A 25,767-nucleotide genomic window follows, 5' to 3' on the forward strand; every position below is an offset into this window, starting at 1 on the left:
AGCAGCGAGGTCGGTGTTCGTGCCCAGCAAGTAAGGGAAGCACAGAGGAGTCCCCCTATATGGAGATAGAAGCCAAGCAGGGCTTTTACGGAGCTGTGTGTGCGTGGTGCCCATTACGCGGAGGTGAGGCTCCGTAGGAGGATTGTCCCCGAAGTCGGTCGGGAACGGCTGTTTGTCGCTGCTGTGGGAGACGTGCATGCGAGCGCTGCTGTCCCACAAAAGGACTGAGCACATGGCTACGACCCCGTTGCCTGCATAGCACCGGGGTCGATACACTGTAGCAAGCGGCCGCTCAAATCGGAGCGGGCCGGCAAGAACAGCTGTCTATTACGGCAGTAGGAGGCAGGAGCGGTCTGAGCACACTGCTACAGCCCTTGTGTCTGTAGAGCAACAGCGCTGAAATGGTGTTGCAGGCGGCCGCTCGAACAATCAGAGCGGGGGCGGCAGGACCTCATAAGAGATCCAGTGGACTGAAGGATCAAGCTCGGAGAGACACGATCGCATCCCGGGCTGGAGAAGGGCTGGGAGGTGCTCACACAACAAAGGCAGCTTTATCTTGAGAAGGAGAGTGATGCTACAGATGTACAAATAGTGCATGGACGCAGAGGACGATTTACCATTGGCAGTGGGACCGGATGGTACAAGCACGATCAGAGGGGCGGCTTGTAACAACATTTGCATTGAGAAACACAGAGCCACTCCGTTGTGCAGGGCAAGGTAATGCTGCATCACAGGGCGGCCCCATATGCCACATACCTTAATCAGGAGCAGTGAAGGCACGGAAACTGGAACAGGGCGCGCAACAGAAATGGTGGGGACACACCACCAGGCATGGCTTGGTTGGGACCATGCCCACTAACATACCACACTGAAGATCACCAATAGGAGCTGGCACCTACACGCATGAAATGGCAGAGGCCTGGCCAAGAATGCTCAGATCAAAGAGACATAAACGGCACGCCGAGTACACGCCCGCCTGCAGCCAATATAGTCTATTAAGCGCCCTATGTAGTCTTTGAGATACCATTGGGTTGCTATAGAGATCACAGAAAGGAATTGATGCTGCAGAACACCAATGTGATCATTTCTGGCTTCCTTCAGATACCTGTACAACCGCAGTTGGGACCTTGTGGAGTGTGCATATGTAGGTGGAGTATGGTCAAACTCTGACTCTCCGTAACTGGTCAGCGCATACAGCAGTGAAGCTGCGAGGAGTGTCACCATACTTTAGAGTGGCCGGATCCCCATGCTGTCACACGAGTCCCCGGCAACAGTCCTCGTGAGGTGACGGAGGAGTCGGACCGACTAAGCTGAGAGCATCTGCGGAAGCCCGCGGGAACGAAGGACAGCCCACAGGCACGCAGAGGGGAGCACCTGAGGGGCTTGTGGAGGCGCTGGAAGGACACAATCCACTCCAGGCACAGACTTAGCAGCATACGGTAACCCCCCATCTGGCCCACCCGCGTTCCATTGCCGATCGTGGAAGGACCCGGAGGAGCCAAAGACCAAACGTCAGGGTGCCCGCATAAATACGCACAGTAACATCAGGATGGCCAACAAACTGGCTAAAACAAAGGGCAAACAACCCACGCTTGAGGAATAGGCCAGAACACCGCCTGTGGCAGAAGGGGCCAGGAGCAAGGAGAGGACCCCCACGGGGGGCACTGACGCCACAAACAAAGATCAGCAGATCCTTGAAGCAATTGCGGATCTGAAAGTAGCATGGGAAACCAAACTGGAATCGGCTATGGTCGAACTGAAGGCGGCACTGGAGCTAAAAGTAGGGGCAGTACAGGAGGAGGTGAATCTCCTCTGGCAAGACAGAGCGCTAGCGGAACGTACAGGCGACCTGGAGAAGAAAGTAGCCCCGAACACAGCTGCATGCGCATCCCACAAATCCGAAATCCATTTCTTAGAACAACGCGTGGGCAACTTGGAAAACAGGGCAGAGGAGAAGGGGGAACGAGCCCGGAGGTACAATATACGCATTGTAGGATTGCCGGAAGGAGCAGAGGGACCTATCCCCACGGAGTACATTGAAACAATGCTGCTGCAAGAGATAACCGGAACGGTGCTGACTCAAGGATTTGCGGTGGAACGGGTGCACAGGGCCCTGACGAGGAGGCCACCACAAGGAGCACCCCAGAGGCCGATAATTACCAAGATCCTAAACTATCGAGACCAGGAAATAATCCTAGAGCATTTCCGGAAAGGAGGAACGATACAAAGGCATCGGCAAACATAACGGCATACCCGGATTACACCCTGCAGGTACAACGACGACGCATGAACTTCGGTGCAGTGAAAAGAAGATTGCGAGAAGCAGGCTACAAGTACATGTTGATCTATCCTGCGAAACTGAAAGTGTTCCACAAAAACAGAGCACTGTTTTTCGATACTCTGTAGGATGCGTCAGAATGGCTTGACACACAGAGCTGCCCCCTCGGAATCAGGTATCCAGAAGGAAGATGACGCAGATAAGTAACATGGAGACTGCGGTACCCAGGGTGTTGCAGTCTCAGACACTGGGACTAGAATATAAGACAGGGCAAAAACTGTCGGAGCAGGGCGACCAGGGTTGTATAAATATATGCTTCTTTGATCACGGAAATGTATTGCAAGGTGTAGAAGCCTAATGGAACCAGCCCTCACACCCACACATATAGACCAGTTAGGTTACCGGTAGATCGGTGACACCCTGCTGGGTTCCTGACCTTGACATTCTGAGGCAGGACCAAATGCGGGGGAGCCTGAGATCCAGGGATGGAGCTGGGCACCAGTTGGGGACGGGTAGGGAGGAGGGGAGGGAAGGGGATGTGTGCAGTGTACATAGTTGGGGAAGGAGGGGGGGGGTTAGTTGGGGAAACTAGACTGGAGAGAATAACCGGGAGGGAGGGAAGGGGTGGGGGGGAGGGAGGGAGGGACAAACCATGCATGGCAATGGGAAGTCTTAGAATAGTAACCTGGAACGCGAGAGGCCTCAACAGCTACCTGAAGAGGAATAAGGTAATGATGTACTTGAGAAGGCAGAAAGTGGACCTAGCATTACTGCAGGAAACCCACCTTACTAAGGAGAAACTAGAAGTGGTTAAGAAAAAGGGGAGAGGGACCACCATGGGAACGACATATTCTGCTTATGCAAGGGGGTGGCACCTCATGTACCGTTTCAGTTGCTTCAGGCCACAGCAGACCCAGATGGAAGAATGACAGTGGTGCGTGGGATGCTGTAAAATAGAGAATTGAGCATCATAAATTCACATGCCCCTATTTCAGGGCCCTATACGGTAAAATTAGCCCCCTACTAGGCGGTGTGATTTTATGGGGAGGGGATTTTAACTGTAAATTACACCCCAAAATGGACAGGTCAGCCAGTACACTAGACAGACCCACCCCGGCTGCGAAAGCATTACAGGCCCTGCTGAGAGATTTTGAACTAGAGGATATCTGGCGACAGCAACACCCAGAAGACAGGCATTATTCACACTACGCTGCCCCAAACAATCTACACACGAGATTGGATTATATGTTGGTTGACTTGGAACTTGTAGGGGAAATGAAAGGCTCGGAATGGAATACAAGGCAAGAATACTATCGGACCACTCCGCCGTGGTCGTGGAGTGGAGACACCAGCCCCCTAGAGCGAGAATCCCGACATGGAGGCTCAGAGCCGAGGCCCTGCAGGACTCAGTATTCCGCAAGGATCTAAGGGAGGCGATTGTTGAGTATTTTGATACCAACACAGGGAGCTTGCAGTCAGAAAGAACCTTATGGGAGGCGTTCAAAGTGGTAGTACGAGGTGCAGCCATATCCAAATTCCGAGGGCTCCAAGGGGGCATAGAGCGAGAGCTACAGGAGACAGAAGGAACTGGAAGAAATGATGCAGAGGGGGAGCACCTCACAGGAGGACGCTGAGCGGGTGAATCTATTACAACAAACTAGCAGGGAGCACTGGGATTGACTATGTAAATTGAACGTTAACGAGGGGTTCCTTAGATTCTACAAACGCCTCTACAAGGACACGGGGGAGGAGATGGGCCGGGACATTCAGGAAACACTGGAAGACATAGGATTACCCAAATTAAACGATGAGGAGCGGGAGGACCTGGACGCCCCAATCACAATAGAAGAACTAGAGATAGTGATTCAGCACCTACCCACATGTAAGGCTCCGGGGTCGGACAGGCTCCCAAGTGAATTTTACAAAACATATAAGCAGGAGGTACTCCCCCCTGCTGCTCGCCATGCTAAATGAAGTGCTCAAACAATGGAGGTTGCCGGAGTCTCTGAGGGAGGCGGTGATTATTCCGCTCCTGAAACCGGGCAAGTCAAGCACAGATTGTGGGTCAGATAGAGCCCTATCTATGCTTAATCAAGACAGCTAAATTCTCACTGCAACGTTGGCAAATAGGCTCAAACAAGCTATCAGCAAACGTATACACCCCGATCAAACAGGCTACGTTCCAGGCAGGAATATAACCGACAATCACAGGAGACTCCACCACATGACAGAACAGACGGAGAAGGACCCCGGTGAAATGATAATAGTCTTGTTAGATGCCATAAAGGCCTTCGACTCTGTGAGGTGGCTGTGGCTGATGGCGGCCTTGAAAGAATACGGGATGGGGCCAGGGTACCTGAGGTGGGTCAAAATGGTATACAGCTCCCCAATCGCCAGGGTCAAAAAGAGCGCAATAATCTCAGACAAATGGCTACTTAGTAGGGGCACTAGACAGGGCTGCCCCTGGTCGCCCATGCTGTACATCCTTGCATTGGAAACATTGGCAATCTGCCTCAGGCAACAGTACGGGGAGACAGGGATCCTCACGAAGGGGGGGACCGGACCTGATATTGTACGCTGACGACATGCTGCTATACTTGCGCTTCCCAGAAGAAAACCTACAATATGTCCTGGAGGTGATTGAACACTATGCCACCCTCTCAGGCATAGCAGTAAAGCCCAAGAAATAAAGCATGTTCCCCCTGGGGAGATATAGGGGGGGGCCCGCACAGGAACCTACCGGTTTTGCCGATACCCTGGCAGACCAGGACATTCCGATAGTTGGGAATTGACATATCACACGGCCGCGGAGGAACACAAATACAACATGGAAAGGGCAGTGGAAGGCATCAAGAATAGTATGGGGTTCTGGTCCAGGCTCCCCCTGGCCATGGTGGGTAGGGCGGCTTTGATTAAGATGGTGGTCCTGCCGAGGTTGTTACACTTTTTCACGAACATCCCATTCATGCTCCCCAAACGCTTCTTCGTGAAACTCCACAGCTTATGCAGGGGCTTCATATGGCATAACTCCAGGAACAGGGTAGACCTTCGGAAGATGCAAAACTCGTGTGACGGAGGGGCATAAACCTACCAAACTTTGAGATCTACTACCTGGTGGGACAGCTCCAGTATGTGGCTACATGGTTGTCCGAAGAAGAGACGGCTGAAGCAAGGCTATTGTGCAAGTATTCCTCCCCCTTTTTTACTTAGTGGTGTGGTTGCCTAAATCAAAGATGCAAGGAAGAACGAAATTGCTGGACATGGGCTGGAAAATATGGAGCAAAGCATGCCAAATAGTGGGAAAAGCGACCCCATGCTCCCTGCAGGTGCTGCTAGTGGCGCTATGCGGGGAGGACTCGCAAATGTTAAAAGGGATCCGTAGATACTGGTAACCGATGGGCCTCGCGACCCTCGGAGACATATGGCAAAAGGGGGAGGTACTAGATTTCCAGAGATTAATGGAGGACACTGGGGTACATAAAGGCAAATATATTACATATACAAGAATTGTCAAACGTGTGCGAGAAAGGTGGCCTGAGGCAGTGCTAGCAGAGCAACCCGATACGGTCATTGAGACAATGTACGATATTTCAGAGGGTGGGCACAAAATATCCCGTATTTATGAACTATTGATGACCAGGGTGGGCAAGGAGTTGTTACAACTGAGGCGGGACTGGGAGGAGGAGGTGTGAGAACCTATGCAGGATGGACAATGGGATAGGGCTCAAAAGGTATCATAAGAAGGTGTCCCGAAATGCGAAGCTACAGCAGATCCAGTTATATGTTACTCACAGGGTATATATGACCCCTAGCAGAATTGCCAGGTATGGAAGTTCAGGGGCACAGAAATGCCCAAGGTGCGGGGAGGTGGAAGCTGGGATGATGCACATGTTTTGGGCATGTCCGGAGGTGGGCAGATACTGGACGGAGGTTAAACTACACCTGGCCCAAAAAGGGATTACGCTGGAGGTGCAGTCAGTTTGGGCATGCATGCTGGGGGGTTTTGCCAGACCACGCAACCAGAAGCATATTAGTAAGATGAAAGACCTGGCTTACATCCTGGCAAAACAGAGAATTGCAATGGGCTGGAAAGCAGCCCAAAGACCCAGAATAGAGACGTGGTGGGCTGACCTCATGAAGTGGGCAGAGGCAGAGACGGCAGCTTGGTATGAAGCAATCAGTAGGGGAGGGGAGGAGGAAGCGGGACCCCTGATAGCATGGAGACAACTGGTGGCCATGAAGGTGGAACCCTCCCAGGCCGAACTCAGTGAATACGACACGAGTGGGAATAATGAGGGAGACAAACGCGGAGGTACACAAGCAGTGGCATTGAAGTAGGGGCTCGAGTTAAGTGGGTGGGAGGGGGGAAGGACTGTGACGCATAACACATGAATACAACGGTTTGAAGCTCATACGTGAATATCCTAAATGTTTGTAAAGTTTGGTGTGTTGTTAATAAAAATAATAAAAATTGTTTAAAAAAAAACTTAGATTCAAAACACGTTTGGTTAACTGGGCTCTTCAATTCTACATGGCATTTTAATCATTGTTGTCATGATTGCCGTCATTGCAATGATAGTTTTTCTTAATCGCTGCATTCTGTCATGCTGTGCTAAACAGGTATCTCACTTGCCCGCCAAGGCCAGGCTGCTGCCACTCGAAAGAGAGACACTGCTACTTATGAAAAGGAAATGATAGATGTGTTGGGACAATTGTCCTTAAATTACCTTAAAGAAACGTAACATTTGTATTCCAATTAGGTTTACCAGATCTTGTCAGGGAACCTGCATTTCAGCCCCTAGGAGTAAGAGAGCTAGAGGGCTGGGTCTCTCCGTTTCGCAGGTTGCCCCCTTGTGGAACAAGCTGCCTTTATCTCTTCGTGCTGAAACAGATCTCCTGAAGTTTCGAAAGGGAGTCAAATCTGTTATTTTTGGTTGAATCCTTTCTGACGTCATTCACTCTTAATTCTGTTTTCTGCTCTCTTTTCTTTTTGCGCCCTGATGCCTGCGGGCTCCGACGCATTACAAGTCCAATTAACATAACATCATAATTGTCTGATGCCAAATTGAATTCATTTTTTAATTAGGAACTTGGAGGCCGACGATCCATGTCTCTAAAGCAACATACTTTCTGTGGCAGTCTCTGTGCCTGTCCTCCCTATCCCTAGGTCACCCGTGTACCTGGGTATCTGGGTATCTTTGATTGATGCTATGCCCCAATTCTGCTCCCCGAGGTCCACGCCCTGTCTCATGGACGACCAATCTGAATAACAAATACTCTAAAGTGTATACAATTACACAGTAGTACAAACACAATGAACATCATTTAGTTCAGAATCCTAATGAACTGGTTAACCTTTAGGCTTGTGCCCCCGTTCTGAAACTCTGTCATCCAGGTTCGGATTGGCCCCTCAGCCTTCGTGGTCGGGCCGAAATCGTCCCTGAGGAGTGGGGACTGGTTTCTGGCTATGCCTGGGCCGGATTGCAAAAAAATAAATTTGAAAAAAATATATAATTTGTTTCAATTGTTTTTATTTTTTCAAAAAGCATTTCATCCTTCTTAGGTCGATAAATGAGTAGCAACACAGGTTGGGTGATATGGCATGCATATTTGTTCTATAAAAAAGAGTTTAAGCGTAAGTGCTTACAATAACATTATCATTTGGCGTTGGACGTCGGATTGGATTCACAGCAATTTGGTGTACTTTGGAACAATGCTATTTGATGCCATTTCCTGTTTTGTCAAGGGATAAAAGGTCATGTTTCATCACTTCCCAGGATGTCACCTTGGGGTGGGATAAAATGACATCACTTCCGGTGATGTCATCAGGGATCAAGGGTCATGAGGCGAGGGGTGGGCCACTTTTTTTTGGGTGACCGGGCCCATTTCTTGTTCCAGTCCGACCTTGCCGTCATCCCACCCCAATATGCATGTGTGCAGTCTTATCTCCATTCTTTCCAAGCATCATCCTTACATTAAGCAGTTTCACACTCCAGACTACATCCCTGCCCTGGGTTGTGTGCGCCCCTACCAACCCATGCAACTGAAACAAAAACAATAACCAAAACTGACCCTCGCAGCAGGCAAGGGGAATAGAAGAGAAGTTGTGCACCCTCCCACCTTCCCTCCCTCGCTCGCTCCCTCCTTCCCTTCCACTGAAGGCCGACAATGGCTGTCTGTACACAGGATCCGTAGGGGGGATTTCCTGCCCACCAGTCCAGGAACCACCCGCCTTAGGCGCCGCACCCAGTGAGAGACCGTCTCAAGGCAATTGCTGTCCAGGATTCTCCACCGGAGACAACCCGTTCAGCTGTCTGAATTTCCGCCCAGTTCATGCTCTCCTCACTGTGAGAAACCTGAGGGTATTCTCCCAGGTAGACCTCGGAAATCCCTTATTCTGGTGACCTGGGAAGGGCTGGCACTCTCAGATCTCAACCCTAGGGGTGGACGAGCAAGGGACGATAACCAGGGTAGGGGAGCCCGTGGTTATGCTTGGAGAAATGCCCCAGGAGAGACACAGTATTGAACTAGTGACAAAGTCCCTGAGTTTTTATTTTGGTTATTCCACATCTACCTCCCTTTCTCCCAAAGAAGCTCCTTTAATAAAATCGAACCACCCCTATACCTCTGGTAAACCAACTAGGAGCCCAAACTTTGTTAACCTTGAAAACCATAACTCAAAGAATCCTTGTTTTCCTATTTTCTATCAAAATAATCCCGCGGTCATTCCCGTTTGTTTCATAAACCCTACCAATCTCCACCTAGTATGAGGGCTATAATTCCATACAAGACCTTTTCCCCCTTCGGACCCTGTAGGATACTTGGAAACTCTACCACCCTCCTTTTCCAATACAAACACCTTTCCATTCAGTGAAAAACAACAGACTAATCTGAAACCTGATTACCTGACATGTCCCAACCCAAGGGTCAGGCAAGGTCAGGCAATTGACCCGAATCACACAGACCTGACGGCCCTTTCCTTACCCCACAGGAATAAAAGGGGAAGCAAGAAAGCACAATACAAGCAAGGCAGACCGCATGTCGAGAGAGCTAACTCAGCTCGGCAGTTCAAGAGGGGGAGAAAGGCGGCACAAACCGAGAGAGTGACAAGGAGAGACGCAACCTTGCTCTTTCCAACCAAGGCCCGTGAAACCTCTGCAGAAGGAATCGAAAGACCGCAAATAATAGCCAGCGTGTGTTGCAGCAGATGTCAACGGTACATGGGACCCTCCTCCGCTGATAACCAAGCCAGGGAGAGACACTTGTCTCTGTTGTACCAACCTTGACTCCAAAGAGAAGAAAAGCCAAGCAGTTCATCACAGCTGGTGAGTTGAGGGGAGAGCCGATAAGAAACCGAACTGTGTTTAACGAAAAAGTATCAAACAGCTATTTGAACTGTGAATGCATAAAGAACTATTGATATTTAAAGGGGGAAACCAGCAACAGAGGAGTCCGACACCATGTGGGTGCTCACTCAGGAAACTCGGGGCGATTACCAGATTGTCAAAACTACCATTACCAGAAAGCCTTGGGAAAGAAGAGAAAGGGGGTCAAGGTGGTCATACAGGGGTCTAGTAAAATCCTCTGTACAATCCAAAGTCTTTGACCGACAGAAGATTGTGAAGCTAAGGGAAGTGAATCCTGCCTCGTAAAAAATGACAAAGTTGGCAAGAGTGAACCCGAAGGAGGGATGCCGATAAGCAAGGGGCGAAGTCTAATGTCCCAATATACAGTGTGTTGACAAGAGTGAACCCGGCCAAGGGATGTCCACAGGGAACTGTTTATAAAGCCATTAAGATTTGTGAATGTGTCTGACAAAATTACACTGAAAGCCCTAGTGAACCTGACAGAGGGAGGCGAACAGTAGAGTAGGATGAGAGCCCGGAAGAGGGGGATCCAAGGGTGAGAAGCCAACACCCACCGACCCGTGAATGCAACAAAGAAGCAACAGAGAAATTCTTTGCATACATGCCAGAGTGAACCCGACAGAGGGAAGCTGATATTCAAAAGGGGTCTGAGCCCATAAGAGGGGGATAGAGGGGTGGAAAGGCATCACCCAACGTGCGTACAGAAAAGACCTTTTGTTTATTATTTTGAAACCCATCCGATCCTCAGAGGCAAGAGACTGTAGAAGGCCCCGATTGCTGAGAGCGGAACTGTTGGCACATGCTGGGAAAGCTTGGGAGTGTGCTGTGCTCCAGAATCCTACCTTATTCCAGTGCTTAAAACGTGGGGAAGGGAGACCCCCAACTACCGCCTCCTGACTTATTATTTGTGAACACTTCCTTCTTTCTTAAGAACATTATCTCACACTTATTTTGTATTTAGCGTAAGTATTGGAAATAGGTGTTTCTTAGTATAGGCCCTTTTATTTGACAAAAACACCACTGGGACTGCCTTATTATTGTTTAATGGTCGAAGCATGCTCCCATCTTAGATTTAGGTTTAGATTAGGCATTTTTCCAACCTACCTATGCAGTTTAATAAACACCCTTGAACTGTGATCACTTGTGTCCGTCTTTACTGATGTTGGATGACTCAAAGCTTGCTGCGATCTGCTGGCTTTATTCGATATTCAATCGTATCCACCTTTAATTGCTGGGTGAAGGGGTATGCCCATGGACATCGGATGCCCTTGTCCATAAGCCACTTCATAAGCGGTTTGCAGTCTCTTTCCCTGGACAGAGTCAGGTTGAACAGGTCCTAGTAAACCAGTATACGAGGACCTTCACATTCCAGGACCTGCCGTTGCTGTGCACGAGCCAAGACCTCGGATTTGTCCTTGTACCTGGGCAACCGGACTACCACCAATCTACTACCTTAGGGCTTGCAGCCCCTGTGCGCCCTTTCCAACTGCACAGCTTTTCTCCTCTCCTCCATGAGCAGGAGGTTGACTATCTCCAGAACCTTGTGTTGCACACAGCTGGGCGTTTCTCCAGCTTTCTCTTTCACCCCCAGTATGCAAAGGTTATTTATCCTCTCTCGGTTCAACCAGAGGAGAAATCTATAACTTTTGAGGGTTACTTCTTCCTCTCGCATTTCCAGTTCGCTCATCCTGGCATCCATGTGCCTCTCCACAAGGTCAGCATTGAGCTGATTATTTTCTAAACATTCCACCTTGTTTTCCATGGTTTCCACTCACCACTTGAGGTCTGTCAGGGATGCCTGCAGACCCACCCCCCCGACGCACCCTGATTTCGGTCAGGATACCCTCAATATCATCTTTGGTGGAAAAGTGCACCAGGTCTAGGTCTGACAGTCTCCTGCTGCTTGACGCACTAATCGGGGGCACTGCCCACTATTTTCAGGGGTTCCTTCCACCATGAATGCTGATTAAGAGCAGAGTAGGGGTTTGCGTGCACGTCTGTGCCTGGGTCCCAAAGGGTGTGGGGCCACTGTTACCCTCTGTGCTTTTAGCCCCAAAATCAATGTCCTGGGGGCCTCCTCCCGGTCCTGCTGCGACCTGGGGAGAGCTTTGTGTGGGTCTGACCTGATGCTCTCCCCTGGCGCACTACTACACAATGATGGGTTCTGTACCGCTGCAGGATGGGGCCCTCAGCACATCACCTGCCGGCCCCCTTCTCCTGTAGTATGTGCTGTCCTCCTGGGTAAATCCTCCTTTTGCAGTCTTCGCTGGCGCCCTCATCAGTTATTTAAATAAGGTGGGAGATTGCCCCCATATATCCCCCTCCTCAGTGCAGCTCACCTCCTGCAGCTACGTGTGTGCCGGCTGCAACGCCTTTCTGAGCCCTTCTCAATGTGCGGGGCACCCCGCTGCTCCAGCTACTCTGCATCTTGCATTGCCTTTGCAGCCTGTCGGCAGAACCCTGGGCTTTCTGGTGGCTTTGTTCCAGGCAGCTCTCCCAGCACACAGGGCTTCACAGATTCGGTACGCTGCCGCAGGGCTGCCACAGTACATTGCTCAATCTGTCTCCATGGAACCCTCACTGTTTTCCAAGTTTCAGGGAGATCGGCGAACACCGCAATCTGCCGCCGCGGACCAATTCAGAGGGCGTTTGTAGGCCTGAGGGGTCCTCCGCTCACCAACACAGTTGTGGCGTCTAGGGCGGCCCGGGATAGCACTTTCTCCTTGCTGTAGTTGCGATGAGTTCGTGGGCTGCTGGTTAGGCGGCCATGTTGCTACACGCCCCCCACAATCAACTTTTGACTGTGTAGTACATCTACAATAATAAATTCTGGAAATAATGTCTCAACAAAATGAAACTAAAACCTGAGAAATAACCCTACTGCGGTACAAAATTACTATTTTGGGGAAAATGTCAGTAATGGAGGCTACAAAATACAAAGATGTGGATATAAATTGATGCTTTTCAGTAGTGTATTATTTACGGCCAACTCAGAAAGATAAGCCACTTTGCATTTTATTTACTTTTTTTTTTGCCCTTTCGCCAAAGTGCTGCACAAAGTATGAGAAATGGAACATTAAAACATGAACAAATGGGGGCAAAAGTGATAACAGTAGAATGAAGGTTAGATGGCAGAGAGACGGAAGATGTGAAGAGGAAGAGACGATGTAAGTAGGTATATTTCCAAAGTTTTGGAGCAAGAAGGGAAAATGAACGAAAGCAGGGTGGCAGGGGCACAGGGAGGTTCTGGAACAGAGAGAAGATGTAAATTATCGTAGGTTAGAGAACTAGAGGGACGGTAAGGGGAGTAGAGCGCACAGAGAGCTTAGCCATGGTATCATTTAAATACAATGTTGAGAAAATGGAAAAGGAGGCAGGACTCCAAAGGAAGATCGATAGACAAAAGGGAGGGAGTAATAGAGGTAAAAGAAGATAAAGAAACAAGGATTTGGATTGCAGAATTTAAGACAGAATGATGTGAATTAAGATATGAGGACGGAAGACCAATGAGAAGAGCAGAAAATCAGTCAGGGTGGGAGAGAATAGAGAAAAAAGTTTAGCAGCATGAAAAGTGAGGCAAGGTCAGATCTGACGTAGATTATAAAGATAGTAACAAATATGAGCAGTTGTAGCTATGTGATGGGGAAATGAAAGGTAGGGATCGAAAGTGACAACACGATTATGGGCAAGTGCAGAAAAAGGAAAAAAGGCAGGGGCGAAGCAGAAACCAGAAGAAAGAACAAGTGTAGACGGGGAAGATGCAGGAAAGAAGTGCATTTCAATTTTGGATGAGTTAAGATGATGGAAGTGAGAAGACAGCCATGACTGTAAAGCTAGAAGGCAGGCAGAGACAGTAGAATTGAAAGAATGAGAGAACGAGGGCACAGAGAACAAAATCTGTGAATCGTCGGCATAGAAGTGATGAGAGTTTAAAAGACAGAGAGGAAAAGTGTAGAAGGAGAATAGCAGTGGTCCAAGAACTGAAGCCTCTGGGACCTGTGGCGTGCCAGAAGGAAGACTCGGACCAGAAGAAATATTTATCCAACAGGACTTTTTATTTAACTAAAAGAAAATGCCTTACTGACCCGATTGCTAATAGGGGGGTTCCCCCCTACCTAGCGAACTAAAACTAAGGGTGCACGTCAATATTAGTCCAAATAATAAGCCTTGTAACTCTTGTCCAAATCCTAACTTCTAAACTGATCCTACCACTTAGAAAAAACAAGTTCAAAGGGAAAGAGGGCTATGCAGGTTGCCCTCAATATTCTTTACTCTGCCATCTCTCAGCATCTACAGGAATCTCTCCTAGTTACAGTCCTCAGTTTTATTAAATTGGATAAAGGTCTCCCGTCTTCATCAGTTTGTGTCCAGCTTGTCAAAAAATCAAAATGAAAGAAAAAGGTTCTTCTGAGGTATATCACAAACTCAAGTTCCAAATAAAATCAACTATCTCAAGAATCGCAGATGCAGGGATGTTTCGATAACCATCCTCCACCAACAGCATGGGCCTTCCCCATGAGATTCCAGTCTAGTTTGATTCCGTGTTGTCCTTGGGATGATTCCATACTTGCTTTATAGGTCCCTCCTGATTCTCTTGTTACAACTTTCTCACTTAATTCTCACGTAGGGGCACGAGTATCCTCTCTCATAGCGTTCGTTTGATTTTTGTGTGTAGCTTTGAGCCATTTGGTTGATTCAAAGGCTCGGGTTTGAAGGGCACAGGTAACCAATCTTATTTATGTATGTCTCTCTCTCTCTGGACCTGGTTACCACTCGTAGGGGTCTAGGTTCTTCGTTCCTTGGAATGATTCCTTATATGCTTCATAGGCCCCTCCTGGCTCCATTGGATCTCTTGTTCTCACTTGATTTGTAGAGTTATGTATAACCCCTATTAATATATCTTTCTCTCTTTCTCTTGTTCTCGAGTGTGGCTTTGAACCGTTTGAATAGTTCCACAGCTCGGGTTTATAGGGCACCCGTAGCAAATCTTATCTATGTCCATCTCTCTCTCTGGTCCAGTTCGCCACTCATAGGGATCTATTTGCTTGGTTCCACCTCCCGTACTCACGACCTGGACTCAGTGCACACCCCTCCACTGGGAGCAATCCGCATACCTTTTCCGTGAAAGGTCCTGCTCCAGCGAGATGGCTTTGACCCGGTGAAGCTTGTGTTCTCCCCAGCCCCCGGGCTTCCTCTCCTGGACACAAGCGGGAATGTTTCTTCGTTTGCCGCTATGCTGCTCTCTCTCTCTGGTTTTACGTAGTACGAGCTAGGGACTTGTTGCTCTCTCGTGCAGTGTTGTTTCCTGTGATCCGGGCCCACCACTTCCTCAACATGGTCAGGCCTTCCCTCAAGGTCGGCTCTGCTTGGCCTGTGCCTTGTCGGCCACGTTGCCCGTTCTCTCGTACTTCTTTCCCAGGTTTCTCTCCAGATCTCCTTCCAGGTCCTTCTCCGCACCAAAGCCGTCTCAGTCGGCAGCATGGCTCAGACTCCCAGTATGTCGGTGGCTTCCCTCTGCGTATCAATTCTCCTCCTTCTTTCAAGGGGGAAAAGCCCATTTATTCTTACAACCAGATACCAAAACGGGTGTGTTTAACTGTCAAGTTTATTGAGAGGCCAGTGTTGCCTTGCGCCAGCTGTTCAAATGCACTTTCTGCATTATTTGGAGTTTCAGAACTGACAGTCAAATCTACTTCTGGTATTCCCATATATGCAGAAAAGTTCTCAGTTGCAGGAGCTCCTTACCGAAATGGGAGTCCCCGTCACTCCCAGCGAGGTCCCACTTTCCCAAACCCATAGGGGGGGTTTTGATTAGCATGCTCACCTACCTAGCCTCAAAAAGGGGAAGCTCCTCCCACGGAAAAAGAGATGAAATCTCCAGATTCATCACATACCCCAATAAACAAGAGGACGAGTAGAAGAAGTAAGACCGGCCCACGATAACAAATAAGTCCGGGAGAGAGGTATGAACAAAACCATTGGAGAACATTACCAGTGAGACCAAGACAAGAGTAGAAAGTAGTGTAGGGTGATCAACAGTATCAAAAGCAGCAGAAAGGTCAAGGAGAATAAGGATAGAAGAGAGCTTATTGTAACAAGCCGAGAGCAATCAATTGGACACATTCAAGACGTTTCAGTGGAATGTGCCGAATGAAAGGCAGATTTAAAAGAAGGTAGCAAAGAGTGATTGTTGATTTAAGATGAAATTTGAGAGTAGACAGCTCTTACCAGAGGTTTAGAGAGGAACGGAAGGAAAGAAACAGGTTGAGAACAAGCAGGACAGGAAGGGTGAAGAGATTGTTTTTTCTTTAGGAATGGGGATGATGGTAGTGAATGTTTAAAGGGAGAAGAGAAGGATGGGGATGATAGAGACATGTTGCAAAGAGAGGCGAGATAGGGAATAATAAATTGCTATGTAGTATGGATAATAGATGAGGGGAGAGGTCAGATGGGGATGCTGTGGGTGAACACGCAAGAGAAGAGGCAGTGTCAGTAAAGGTAGAAAAGGAAGAAAGGGGCGTGTGGAGGGAGAATACGATGGAACAGGGGAGGCTAGAGGAGGGGAAGAAGTGGAAGGGCACGAAAAGGAGGAACAAAGTGAAGAGACTTTTGAGGTGAAATAGTCTGAAAGGTCATTTCTACAGAGAAATGTCTCCTAGTGATGCATTCTTCATTCTAATCCTCCCTTTCCATTACAGAAGAACATATAGGACACATTCCGCTTCTAATATTAGACAACATATCTTTCATTTCTACGTTTGTGTTAGGATGATGTGGAAATACGACCATAAAACAAAAACAAAAGTTAAGCACAATTTTCTATTACTGGTATGTTTTTCTCCTCAACTTACCTTTGTCCATTAGGATGTGATCATCAGAGTATATAAGATGTTCCTCCGAATTACTATCAAATGAAATGGTGTCCAGAGAAAGCTGTGATGAAGTTCGTTGCATACTCTTAAATGCAACAGACATTATGGGTAGGTCAGTCGGGCAGCATTCATTGTCCATTTCACTATACAAAACATACAAATATTTGACAAACTTCATCCAACCATCGAATTACATTTCTTACACTTCTGTGCCATCTAGAATATATAAAAAATAAGCCTGCCACAGTTTTATAGAAAAACACACAGGAATAAGAACATTACAAAATGCAGTACACAGTCTCTTCAAAACACAAATGAGTTATGTTATTGTCGCTCTCCATTATTTGAGCTTGATAGTATTTAATATGATGATAATGTATGTTGTGTATGGCTTCAGCAACTGTTTTCCTTTCAAATGGTCATATCACTACTTTGACATCATGAAAGAGGATTATGAAATTTAAAATCACTGCTATGATGTCACGGCGGGGGAGAGGGGGGGTCAGCATTTCTTTGCATTGTACGTTTACCCTTCTTTTTAGTTTGCTGTGGGCAAGAGGAGCTTTAACCCAGTATTTCTTTGCTGTATACAGCTCTTTCATGCCTTCGCTCTACACTCCCAGCGATACATGTTCATGGGTGAGCGTGCAGGGAGGTAGAAAAAGGATGCTGGGACCATGCAAAGAACAAGTTACTTCTTACCTGGTAACGTTCTTTCGACTGGATGTTCCTCCGACGTATTCCTTATCTTTGATGATACGTTTCCAGCTTGCTGGCCTCGGACATTTTTTCTGCAGAGGGCGCTGCGCGTCGACGTCCGCCGAGTCGACGTCCCTCGACGGCTACCGTATCGGCGCCAACGTCACCATGCCCATAAATAGACACGCGCTGCGTCCGTTTTTCAGTTCCGTTTTGTAGCATAAGAAAAGACATGCCTGAATCGGTTAGTAACCTTGAAGGAGCGAAAGCTGCAACCACAAGGGAAGTTATCACTGCGGGGATGGATGGGAGGAGCGATAAGAAATACGTCGGAGGAACATCCTGTCGAAAGACCGTTACCAGGTAAGAAGTAACTTGTTCTTTGAAGGGATTGTGTCCTCCGACGTATTCCTCATCTTTGATAGACTCCCATAGCAGTGCTATGTAATTGGAGGAGGGAGTGATAGTGTTATGCATCCCTTGGGGATGGACCGAATGTAATACGGCCTTGCCAAATCTGGTCTCTTGAGCAGTGGAGGAATCCAGATTGTAAAATTTTGTGAATGTATGTGCGGACGACCATGTGGTAGCCGCACATATGTCGCGGACCGGTACCCCTCTCTGGAGAGCCGAAGAGGCTGCGATACCCCTGGTTGAATGAGCCCTGAGATTTTGGGGTGGCTCTTTCCCTGCTAGTCTATAACATTCTAGGATGGCCAAAATAATCCACCTGGAGATGGTTTGTTTTGTTATGGGTAGTCCCAACTTGTGACCCGAGTATCCTACAAACAGTTGGTCTGCTTGCCTGATCCTAGCCATTCTGCTGATGTAAAAGCTGAGAGCTCGCCTAGGGTCCAGCCTGTGTAGCCTTTCCTCCTCTTTCCCCGGATGGGGAGGAGGGTAGAATGAAGGCAAGGTAATTTTCTGAGTAATATGGAATTCAGAAACCACCTTTGGGAGGAAATTAGGCTTCACCTGTAGGACAACCTTGTCCTTGTGGAAGATTGTATGAGGGGGTTTACAGGAGAGAGCTTGTAGCTCACTCAAACTCCTAGCAGATGTTAGTGCTACCAGTAGGACAGTTTTAAGTGTGAGAAATCTCAATGCGCAAGAGTGAAGTGGTTCGAATGGAGTGCCCATTAAGAAGTTTAAGACTAAATTTAAGTCCCATAATGGAACCTGGAATGGTTTTGGAGGGTAAACATTAGTTAGACCCTTGAGAAATTGTACCACTAGAGGAATTTTGAAATAGGATGGCTCCTCCGGAGTGCGCTTGAAGATAGAAAGCGCTGCGAGATAGCCTGTTACAGTGCCAACTTGAAGGCCTGAGTTTGCCAAGTAGAGTAGAAATGATAACACTTTTGGTGTACCACATGAAAAAGGGTTGATATTCTCTTCCCTACACCAGCTGCAAAACTTGTTCCAACGGCAGCGGTATAAAGACTTTGTTGCTGGTCTTCTGGCCGAAAGCAACACCTCCATGATGTCATCAGGGAGATCCGAATCCTTGTACCTCAACCTTTCAGAAGCCAAGTGTGAAGGTTGAGGGTTCTGGTGTCTGGATGGAGAACCTGACCTTCCTTCTGCGAGAGAAGATTCTCTTTGAGTGGAAGACGGATTGGAGGGCAGATGGACATATCTAGAAGGACCGGGTACCACATTCTCCTGGCCCAATCTGGGACAATTAGGATCATGGTTTTCCGGAATCTTCTCAACCTCCTGATCATTTGAGGAATAACAGGGACTGGTGGGAATGCGTAAAGGAGTGGAAACTCCCAGTCCACTACGAACGCATCTCCTAGAGCGCCTCTCGGGGGAAATTCCCTTGAACAGAACAGATCGCACTTCCTGTTGGTGCATGTGGCGAACAGATCCACCTAAGGGGTTCCCCAAAGGGCGAAGATCTCTTGAAGGACTTCCTGAGCTAGCTCCCACTCGTGGGAGACACTGCTCTGCCTGCTCAGAGCGTCCGCTGTCAAATTCTTCTCTCCGGCTAGGTGGACTGCCGATAGAGAGATTCCTTCCCGAATTGCCCAAAACCAGAGCTGCATTGCCTCTCTGCACAGTGGCAGTGATCCTATGCCTCCTCTATTGTTGAGGTAGTGCATGGCCACCATGTTGTCTGCCATTATCAGGACATTTCTCCCCTGTACTGATGGCAGGAAAGCTTTCAGCGCTAGTCTGATCGCTCTCAGCTCCAATAGGTTGATATGTAGTCTGGACTCCGATGGAGACCAACAACCGCTGATGGTCAAGTCGTTGGCATGGGCTCCCCACCCTGTGAGCGAGGCGTCTGTGACTACTGTTATCTCCGGCCATGGTTGCCAAAACAGTTCCCCTTTCAAGATGTTCTCTGGATAGGCCCACCATTGAAGGTCGTGGGCTACCTTGTCCGGAATCCGGAGGTCGTCTGTCATTCTCCCTGAGAATTGTGACCACTGACTTCTCAATGCCCACTGAAGAGATCTCATTCTCAGGCAAGCCTCTGGCACAAGGAAGATACAGGAAGCCATGAGGCCTAGCAACCTCAAAAAGTCGAAGGCTGGGAGACGCTGGGCATTTTGTAACTTGGTGACCATCTGTAGAATATCTTGAGCCCTCACCTCTGGTGGCGAGGCTTTTCCCAGGGAAGTGTCCAGGACCGCTCCGATGAACTGGAGTCTCTGAGATGGTATAATCTGTGACTTCTTTAAATTGAGGGAGAAGCCCAGTCTGTGAAGGAAGAGGCAGACATAATCTAGCTGGGTCTGGGCCTGTTCCGAGGATACGGCCCTGATCAGCCAATCGTCCAGGTAGGGATAGACGTGGATACCTTCCCTCCTTAGACTCGCCGCCACTACCGACATCAGCTTGGTGAAGACCCTCGGGGCAGAGGTCAGCCCAAATGGCAGTACTCGAAATTGATAATGAGAGTTGCCAATTGCGAACCTCAGGTATTTCCTGTGCTTGAGATGGATTGGCACATGGAAATAAGCATCCTGAAGGTCCAGAGATACCAGCCAGTCCTGGAGCTGGAGGGCCTGAAGGATCTGAGAGAGAGTTACCATCTTGAACGTGTCCTTCCTGAGGAACTTGTTCAATTCTCGTAAATCCAGGATGGGTCTCAGTCCTCCGTCCTTCTTTGGTATGAGAAAGTAGGGGGGAGTACCAGCCCTTGTTCCTGTCCGCTACAGGTACCGGTTCTATGGCACCTTTCTCTAGCAGGTCCATAATTTCCTGCAAGAGGAGCGGATCTGGAACCTTTAGGGAGCTGTTCCCCGGTGGATGACTCCGAGGGATGTGCAGAAAGGGTAGGCAGTAACCTTGGGCAACTGTCTCCAACGCCCAAGCATCTGACGTTATAGCCTGCCATTCCGTCAGATGGTGAGTTAACCTGCCCTCTACAGGTGTCTTGTGTGTGAAGGCCTCAGAGTGGTTTGGGGGCGGCTGATGCAAATGCCGAGGGTAAAGAGACTGCTGCTGCGGTCTAAGTACCTTTGACCCGTCCACCTCGGGTGGATCTCCTTTGGCCTCTTTGAGCCGACTGTACTCTGCCTTTTCCAAATGCGGAATAATAGCGAAAGGACTTCCCTCTCCCAGAGGTTCCTGAGGGGCGAAAAGGAGTTTGGCGGATAGCAGCTCCTAAGGATTTTGCTGCTGCTTTAGAAGTCTGTAACTTTTCCAGACTGTCATCAGCCTTTTTTCTGAATAATGAAGAGCTGTCAAAGGGCATATTCAAAAGTCTGGCCTGTATATCAGGGGCAAAGCCCGACTTTCGCAACCACGCATGCCTGCGGATTGTTGGCCCTGCTGATACTGTCAGCGGAATCGATGCCCGTTTGAAGTGATTCGCACATGGCATCGTTGCCATCTTTAATGATGTTAAGGAAGGCTTCCTTTTCCTCTCCATTGTGTATGCAGTCAGCCGCTGATGAAGCACACTCCCATAGTGTGCGACTGAACCCGGCGAGCGTACAGGTGGCGTTGATGGACTTCAACGCCATACTACAGGCAGAGAAGACTTTCTTTGCCATAGAGTCGTACCTCTTGTCATCCCTATCCTGTGGGACAGTAGGGTAAGCAGTCCTACTGCTGGATGAAGTTGCCGCTTGAACCACCAGGCTGTCTGGGGTCGGGTGTTTTGACAGGTATTCAGGGTCAGCAGCCGCTACCCTATACTTTGTCGACAATCTTTTATTGACTGCTGGGATAACTTCGCGAGTTTCCCAATTGGATGCAATTTTTCTTTGTAGGGCTGCATGGAAGGGGACCACCGGGTCCTCCTGTGGGCCTTTGTCCAATATATCTGTTAGATCATCCTGTTGGAAAACAGGTGAAGGCGCAGACCAACCCATAAACTCAATTATTCTTGTCATCAGGGTTCTATATGGTGTTTCGGCATGTTCCCCTGGGTCTGGCTTTACAAATTCCACTTCTGGGGGAAGTGTCAAGTCCACTTGCCTCATGAAGTGACTCCTGTAGTTCCTTCAGCCTCCTTTCTTCAGAGGTGAAATCCTCTGCAGTAGACAGTGTGGATCTCTGTAAACCAAATGTTTCCTGGTCAGAGTCTTCCCCTTCTTCATAAATTTAAGAAAGACCAGGGTATTCTGATATTTGAAATGGAGTAAAGCCCATCTCTAGGGCCGAAGGAGCCAAACTCGTCATTATTGGACGAGAAAATGTCGAAGTCGTCGATGCCGATGTAACGGGCTTAGAAGGTGCCGAAAATGGCGTCAAAAAAACTGGAACGGGTCTCGAAGAACTCGAGAGGATCGGGATCCTACTCGAGGGCATCAACGACGGTCTTGGCGTCGTGCCAGAGGCCCTTGAAAACACTGTTGGCTGTGGAACCTTGGTCCTCTCTTTCATCGGCGTCGATGTCGATAGACTGATGCGTCGAGGAACCCTTCGACAGCAGCGTCGATGGCGCCAACCCATGCGTCGAAGGAACCTTCGACGACGGCGTCGAAGACGGTGCCTTCTTACCCGATGGCTCATGGCGCTCTCGGGTGGAATGTTTCGTCGGGTGCTGCGCCTCGCAGCGTTTTGATTTTTTGGGTTTTTCACCCGGGGTTTCACCCTCAGCTGTCTTCCAGGGGGTCGAGGCCGCGTTCTCGAAGACGCTTAACATTTTCTTTCTGAATTCCTCCCACTCAGCTTGAGAACTGTGTTTGGTGGGACAGGAAACTCTTTCTGGGGACTCCGAAGACGACGAGGAATGGGACCTTCGACGTCTCTTTTTTGAGTGTCTAGATCTCGACGAATGGTGGGAGCTGCTTCGAAATCTAGAGTGGGAGTGTTTTCGACGGCGAGGAGATTAATGCCTCGACTCAGCCGACGAAACCTTAGAGGAGGATTTGGCTGATTTACCTCTCTCGAGCTTCCCCTTTCGCTCCTTCAGGGCTTTCGCCGTCATGGACATGCAGTCCTCACACTCCGAACAATGGTGCTCGGACCCCAAGCACCATAAACAGACCCTGTGTGGATCCGTTATTGAAATTTTTTTACCGCAGTCTCGACATTTCTTGAAGCCGGATCGCGGCATCGTCGGTTCTGATGAAGAAGCCATCGAGACTGATAAGGAATATTTGAGTTGAAATAGATAGATAAACCTGACTGAACTGAGCAATGACGTTCCGAGGCCCCACGAAGCGCGGAAAAACGGAACTGAGCAACGGACGCAGCGCGTGTCTATTTATGGGCATGGTGACGTCGGCGCCGATACGGTGGCCGTCGAGGGATATCGACTCGGCGGACGTCGACGCGCAGCGCCCTCTACAGAAAAAATTTCCGAGGCCAGCAAGCTGGAAACGTATTATCAAAGATAAGGAATACGTCGGAGGACACAATCCCTTCGAAATACACAATTATAGATGGGTAGCTTTTAACTGCGAGGTATATTCTACTTCAGAGCTTGACATGCCAAGGCCTGAGCTCTTGTCTGTCAGATGTCATGCTGAAATCATTGGTGGAATACATCCTCGTGGTTCATAGCTATATTCGTGGTTCATACCTACCCAGTGATTCATATCTACCGCGGCTAAGTGGAAGCCATGGGAGACAGAGAAGCGGAGAAGCAGAGGCAGCGAGAGGGAGCGTAACCCTGAGAGATTGCCACCATATGCCAGCAAGAGCCGGTGAGCCCACTCAAGGGAAGAGGGGACATCGAGGCGTATTGGTAGCCCTGCCAAAACTGAACAAAAGTGAATGAAGTATATGAGAGATCTCGAATAAATGAACATGTCAGAAAGAGGCAAAGCAGAAAAAGGCAAGTTTGTAAGTGTGCGCAGAGCACACATGAGAAAAGCCCTGGCAGTATAGTATACCAGTAAGATTAAAGGTGCAAGACGAACAAGTTACTCTCTTACCTGGTAACGCTCTTTCGATGGGATGGTCTGACGACGTATTCCATATCTATGACAGTAATCAGCACAGCTGTGCTGCTTCGGAAAATCTTTCGGCGTCTGCGTCCTGCGTTGATGACGTCGATACACCTCCCTCGAGGACCTCCTCCGATGGCCGACGTCACTGGATGTTATAAGTAGGACGCAAGATGCCCGTAGCCTCAGTTGTCGTTTTTTCCCAGAACGTGTGGCACCAGTCTTCTGCCAGTCTGACCACACAAAGCCTTGCGGAAACGTAAGCTGCAATCGCATAAGAAATTCTGTAGCGGGGAAGGCAGGGAGGGAGCGATATGGAATACGTCGTCAGACCATCCCATCAAAAGAACGTTACCAGGTAAGAGAGTAACTTGTTCTTCGAGGGGATTGGGTCCTCCGACGTATTCCATATCTATGACAGACTCCCAAAGCAGTACCAATGCAAGGAGGTGGGAAAAGAATTTAGAATACAGAAATTTAGAATGCCCAATCAAATTGCGGAGCAAAGGACCGCCTTGCCAAAGGCCAGATCCTGCCCACGGATGGAATCGAGGGAGTAGTGACATACAAAAGTATGGACCGACGCCCCGGTGGCTGCATCACAGATGTTACGAATAGGAACACCCCTCTGTAGGGCAGTAGAGGCAGCCATACCCCCGGTAGAATGGGCCCGCAAGCCGACCGGTGGGTCCTTACCGCCAAGCAGTAACATTCAGAAATTGCCAGAATAATCCAGCGAGACAAAGTCTGCTTAGTCACAGCTAGTCCCAAACGCTTTCCAGCGTAACCAATGAAGAGTTGATCATCCACTGTGACCCGGGACATGCGTGAAAGATCGAGCCTATGGAGCCTCTCCTCTTCCTTACCAGGATGCGGAGGAGGATAAAATGCTGGAAGAATAACCTTCTGGCCAAAATGAAATTCCAACACCACCTCCGGAAGAAAGGAAGGACGAACTCTAAGGACAACCCTGTCCTTATGAAATACAGTGAAGGGTGGCTTAACTGAAAGTACCTGTAACTCACTCACTCTGCGAGCGGAAGTGACCGCAACCAAAAGTATAGTTTTAAGAGTTAACAGTCTCAAAGGGCATGAATGTAAAGGCTCAAACGGAGCACCCATCAGAAACTTGAGGACAAGGTTCAAATCCCAACCGGGCACCTGGAAAGGTGACGGAGGGAACACATTAGCGAGCCCTTTTAGAAACTGAGAAATTAAAGGGATTTTAAAATAAGAACATTCTTCAGAAGAGCGCTTAAATATGGACAGCTCCGCCCCGGTAACCTTTAACGGTACCCACTTGCAAGCCCCTGTGCGCTAAAGAAAGCAAAAAAGACAGAACCACAGGAATGTCACATGAAAACGGATCCACATTCTTAACCCTGCACCAGTCGCAGAACTTTCTCCAACGGCAACGGTACAGGGACTTTGATGCGGGCCTTCTGGCCGAAAGCAACACCTCCATCACGTCTTCAGGGAGGTCCCAATCCTTATACCTCAACCTTTCAAAAACCAAGCGGGAAGGTTGAGGGATCTGACCTCTGGATGGAGAACCTGACCCCCCTCCCGTGAGAGCAGATTGTCTCGGTAGGGAAGACGATGTGGAGGGCAGATGGACAAGTCGCGAAGGTCCGGGTACCACGTCCTCTGGGCACATGCCGGAGCAATGAGGATGATCCGGGAACCGAACCTTCGTAACCTCCGCAGCACTTGCGTCGATGACGGGGACTGGAGGAAACGCGTACAGCAGTGGGAATGATCACTCCACCACGAACGCGTCTCCTAAGGCTCCTCTTGGAGGAAATTCACGCGAGCAGAACCTTTCGCACTTCCGGTTGACACTGGAGGCGAAGAGATCCACTTGAGGGGTCCCCCAAAGGGCGAAGATCTCCAGGAGAATCTCCTGAGCCAACTCCCACTCGTGAGAGATCGCGCTCTGCCTGCTCAGAGCGTCCGCTGTCTCGTTTTCGTCTCCGGCCAGATGAACTGCCGAGATTGAAACTTCCTCCTGGATTGCCCAGAACCAGAGCTGCATCGCCTCCCTGCACATAGGAAGTGACCCTGCCCCCCCTTTTTGTTGAGGTAGTGCATGGCCACTGTGTTGTCCGTCAGGATCAGGACATTCTTTTCTCGCACAGTCGGCAGAAAAGCCTTCAGGGCAAGCCCGACGGCCCTCAGATCCAACAGATTGA

The 25,767-nt window shown here is 49.0% G+C and overlaps 1 protein-coding gene across 2 annotated transcripts in view; it reads right to left on the reverse strand.

Moving 5' to 3' along the window:
* The window catches only part of BLTP3B (bridge-like lipid transfer protein family member 3B), a 2,399,137-nt gene that overhangs the window by 623,810 nt on the left and 1,749,560 nt on the right, over window positions 1-25,767 (reverse strand). For both annotated transcript variants that reach the window (XM_069629381.1, XM_069629382.1), the window contains exon 15: window positions 16,497-16,660. In XM_069629381.1, the coding sequence (XP_069485482.1) occupies window positions 16,497-16,660 (164 nt within the window). The remainder of the gene's footprint in view (window positions 1-16,496; window positions 16,661-25,767) is intronic.

This window comes from Ambystoma mexicanum, chromosome 12 (genome assembly GCF_040938575.1).
Source record: "Ambystoma mexicanum isolate Mex_15411 chromosome 12, UKY_AmexF1_1, whole genome shotgun sequence".
NCBI lineage: Eukaryota > Metazoa > Chordata > Amphibia > Caudata > Ambystomatidae > Ambystoma > Ambystoma mexicanum.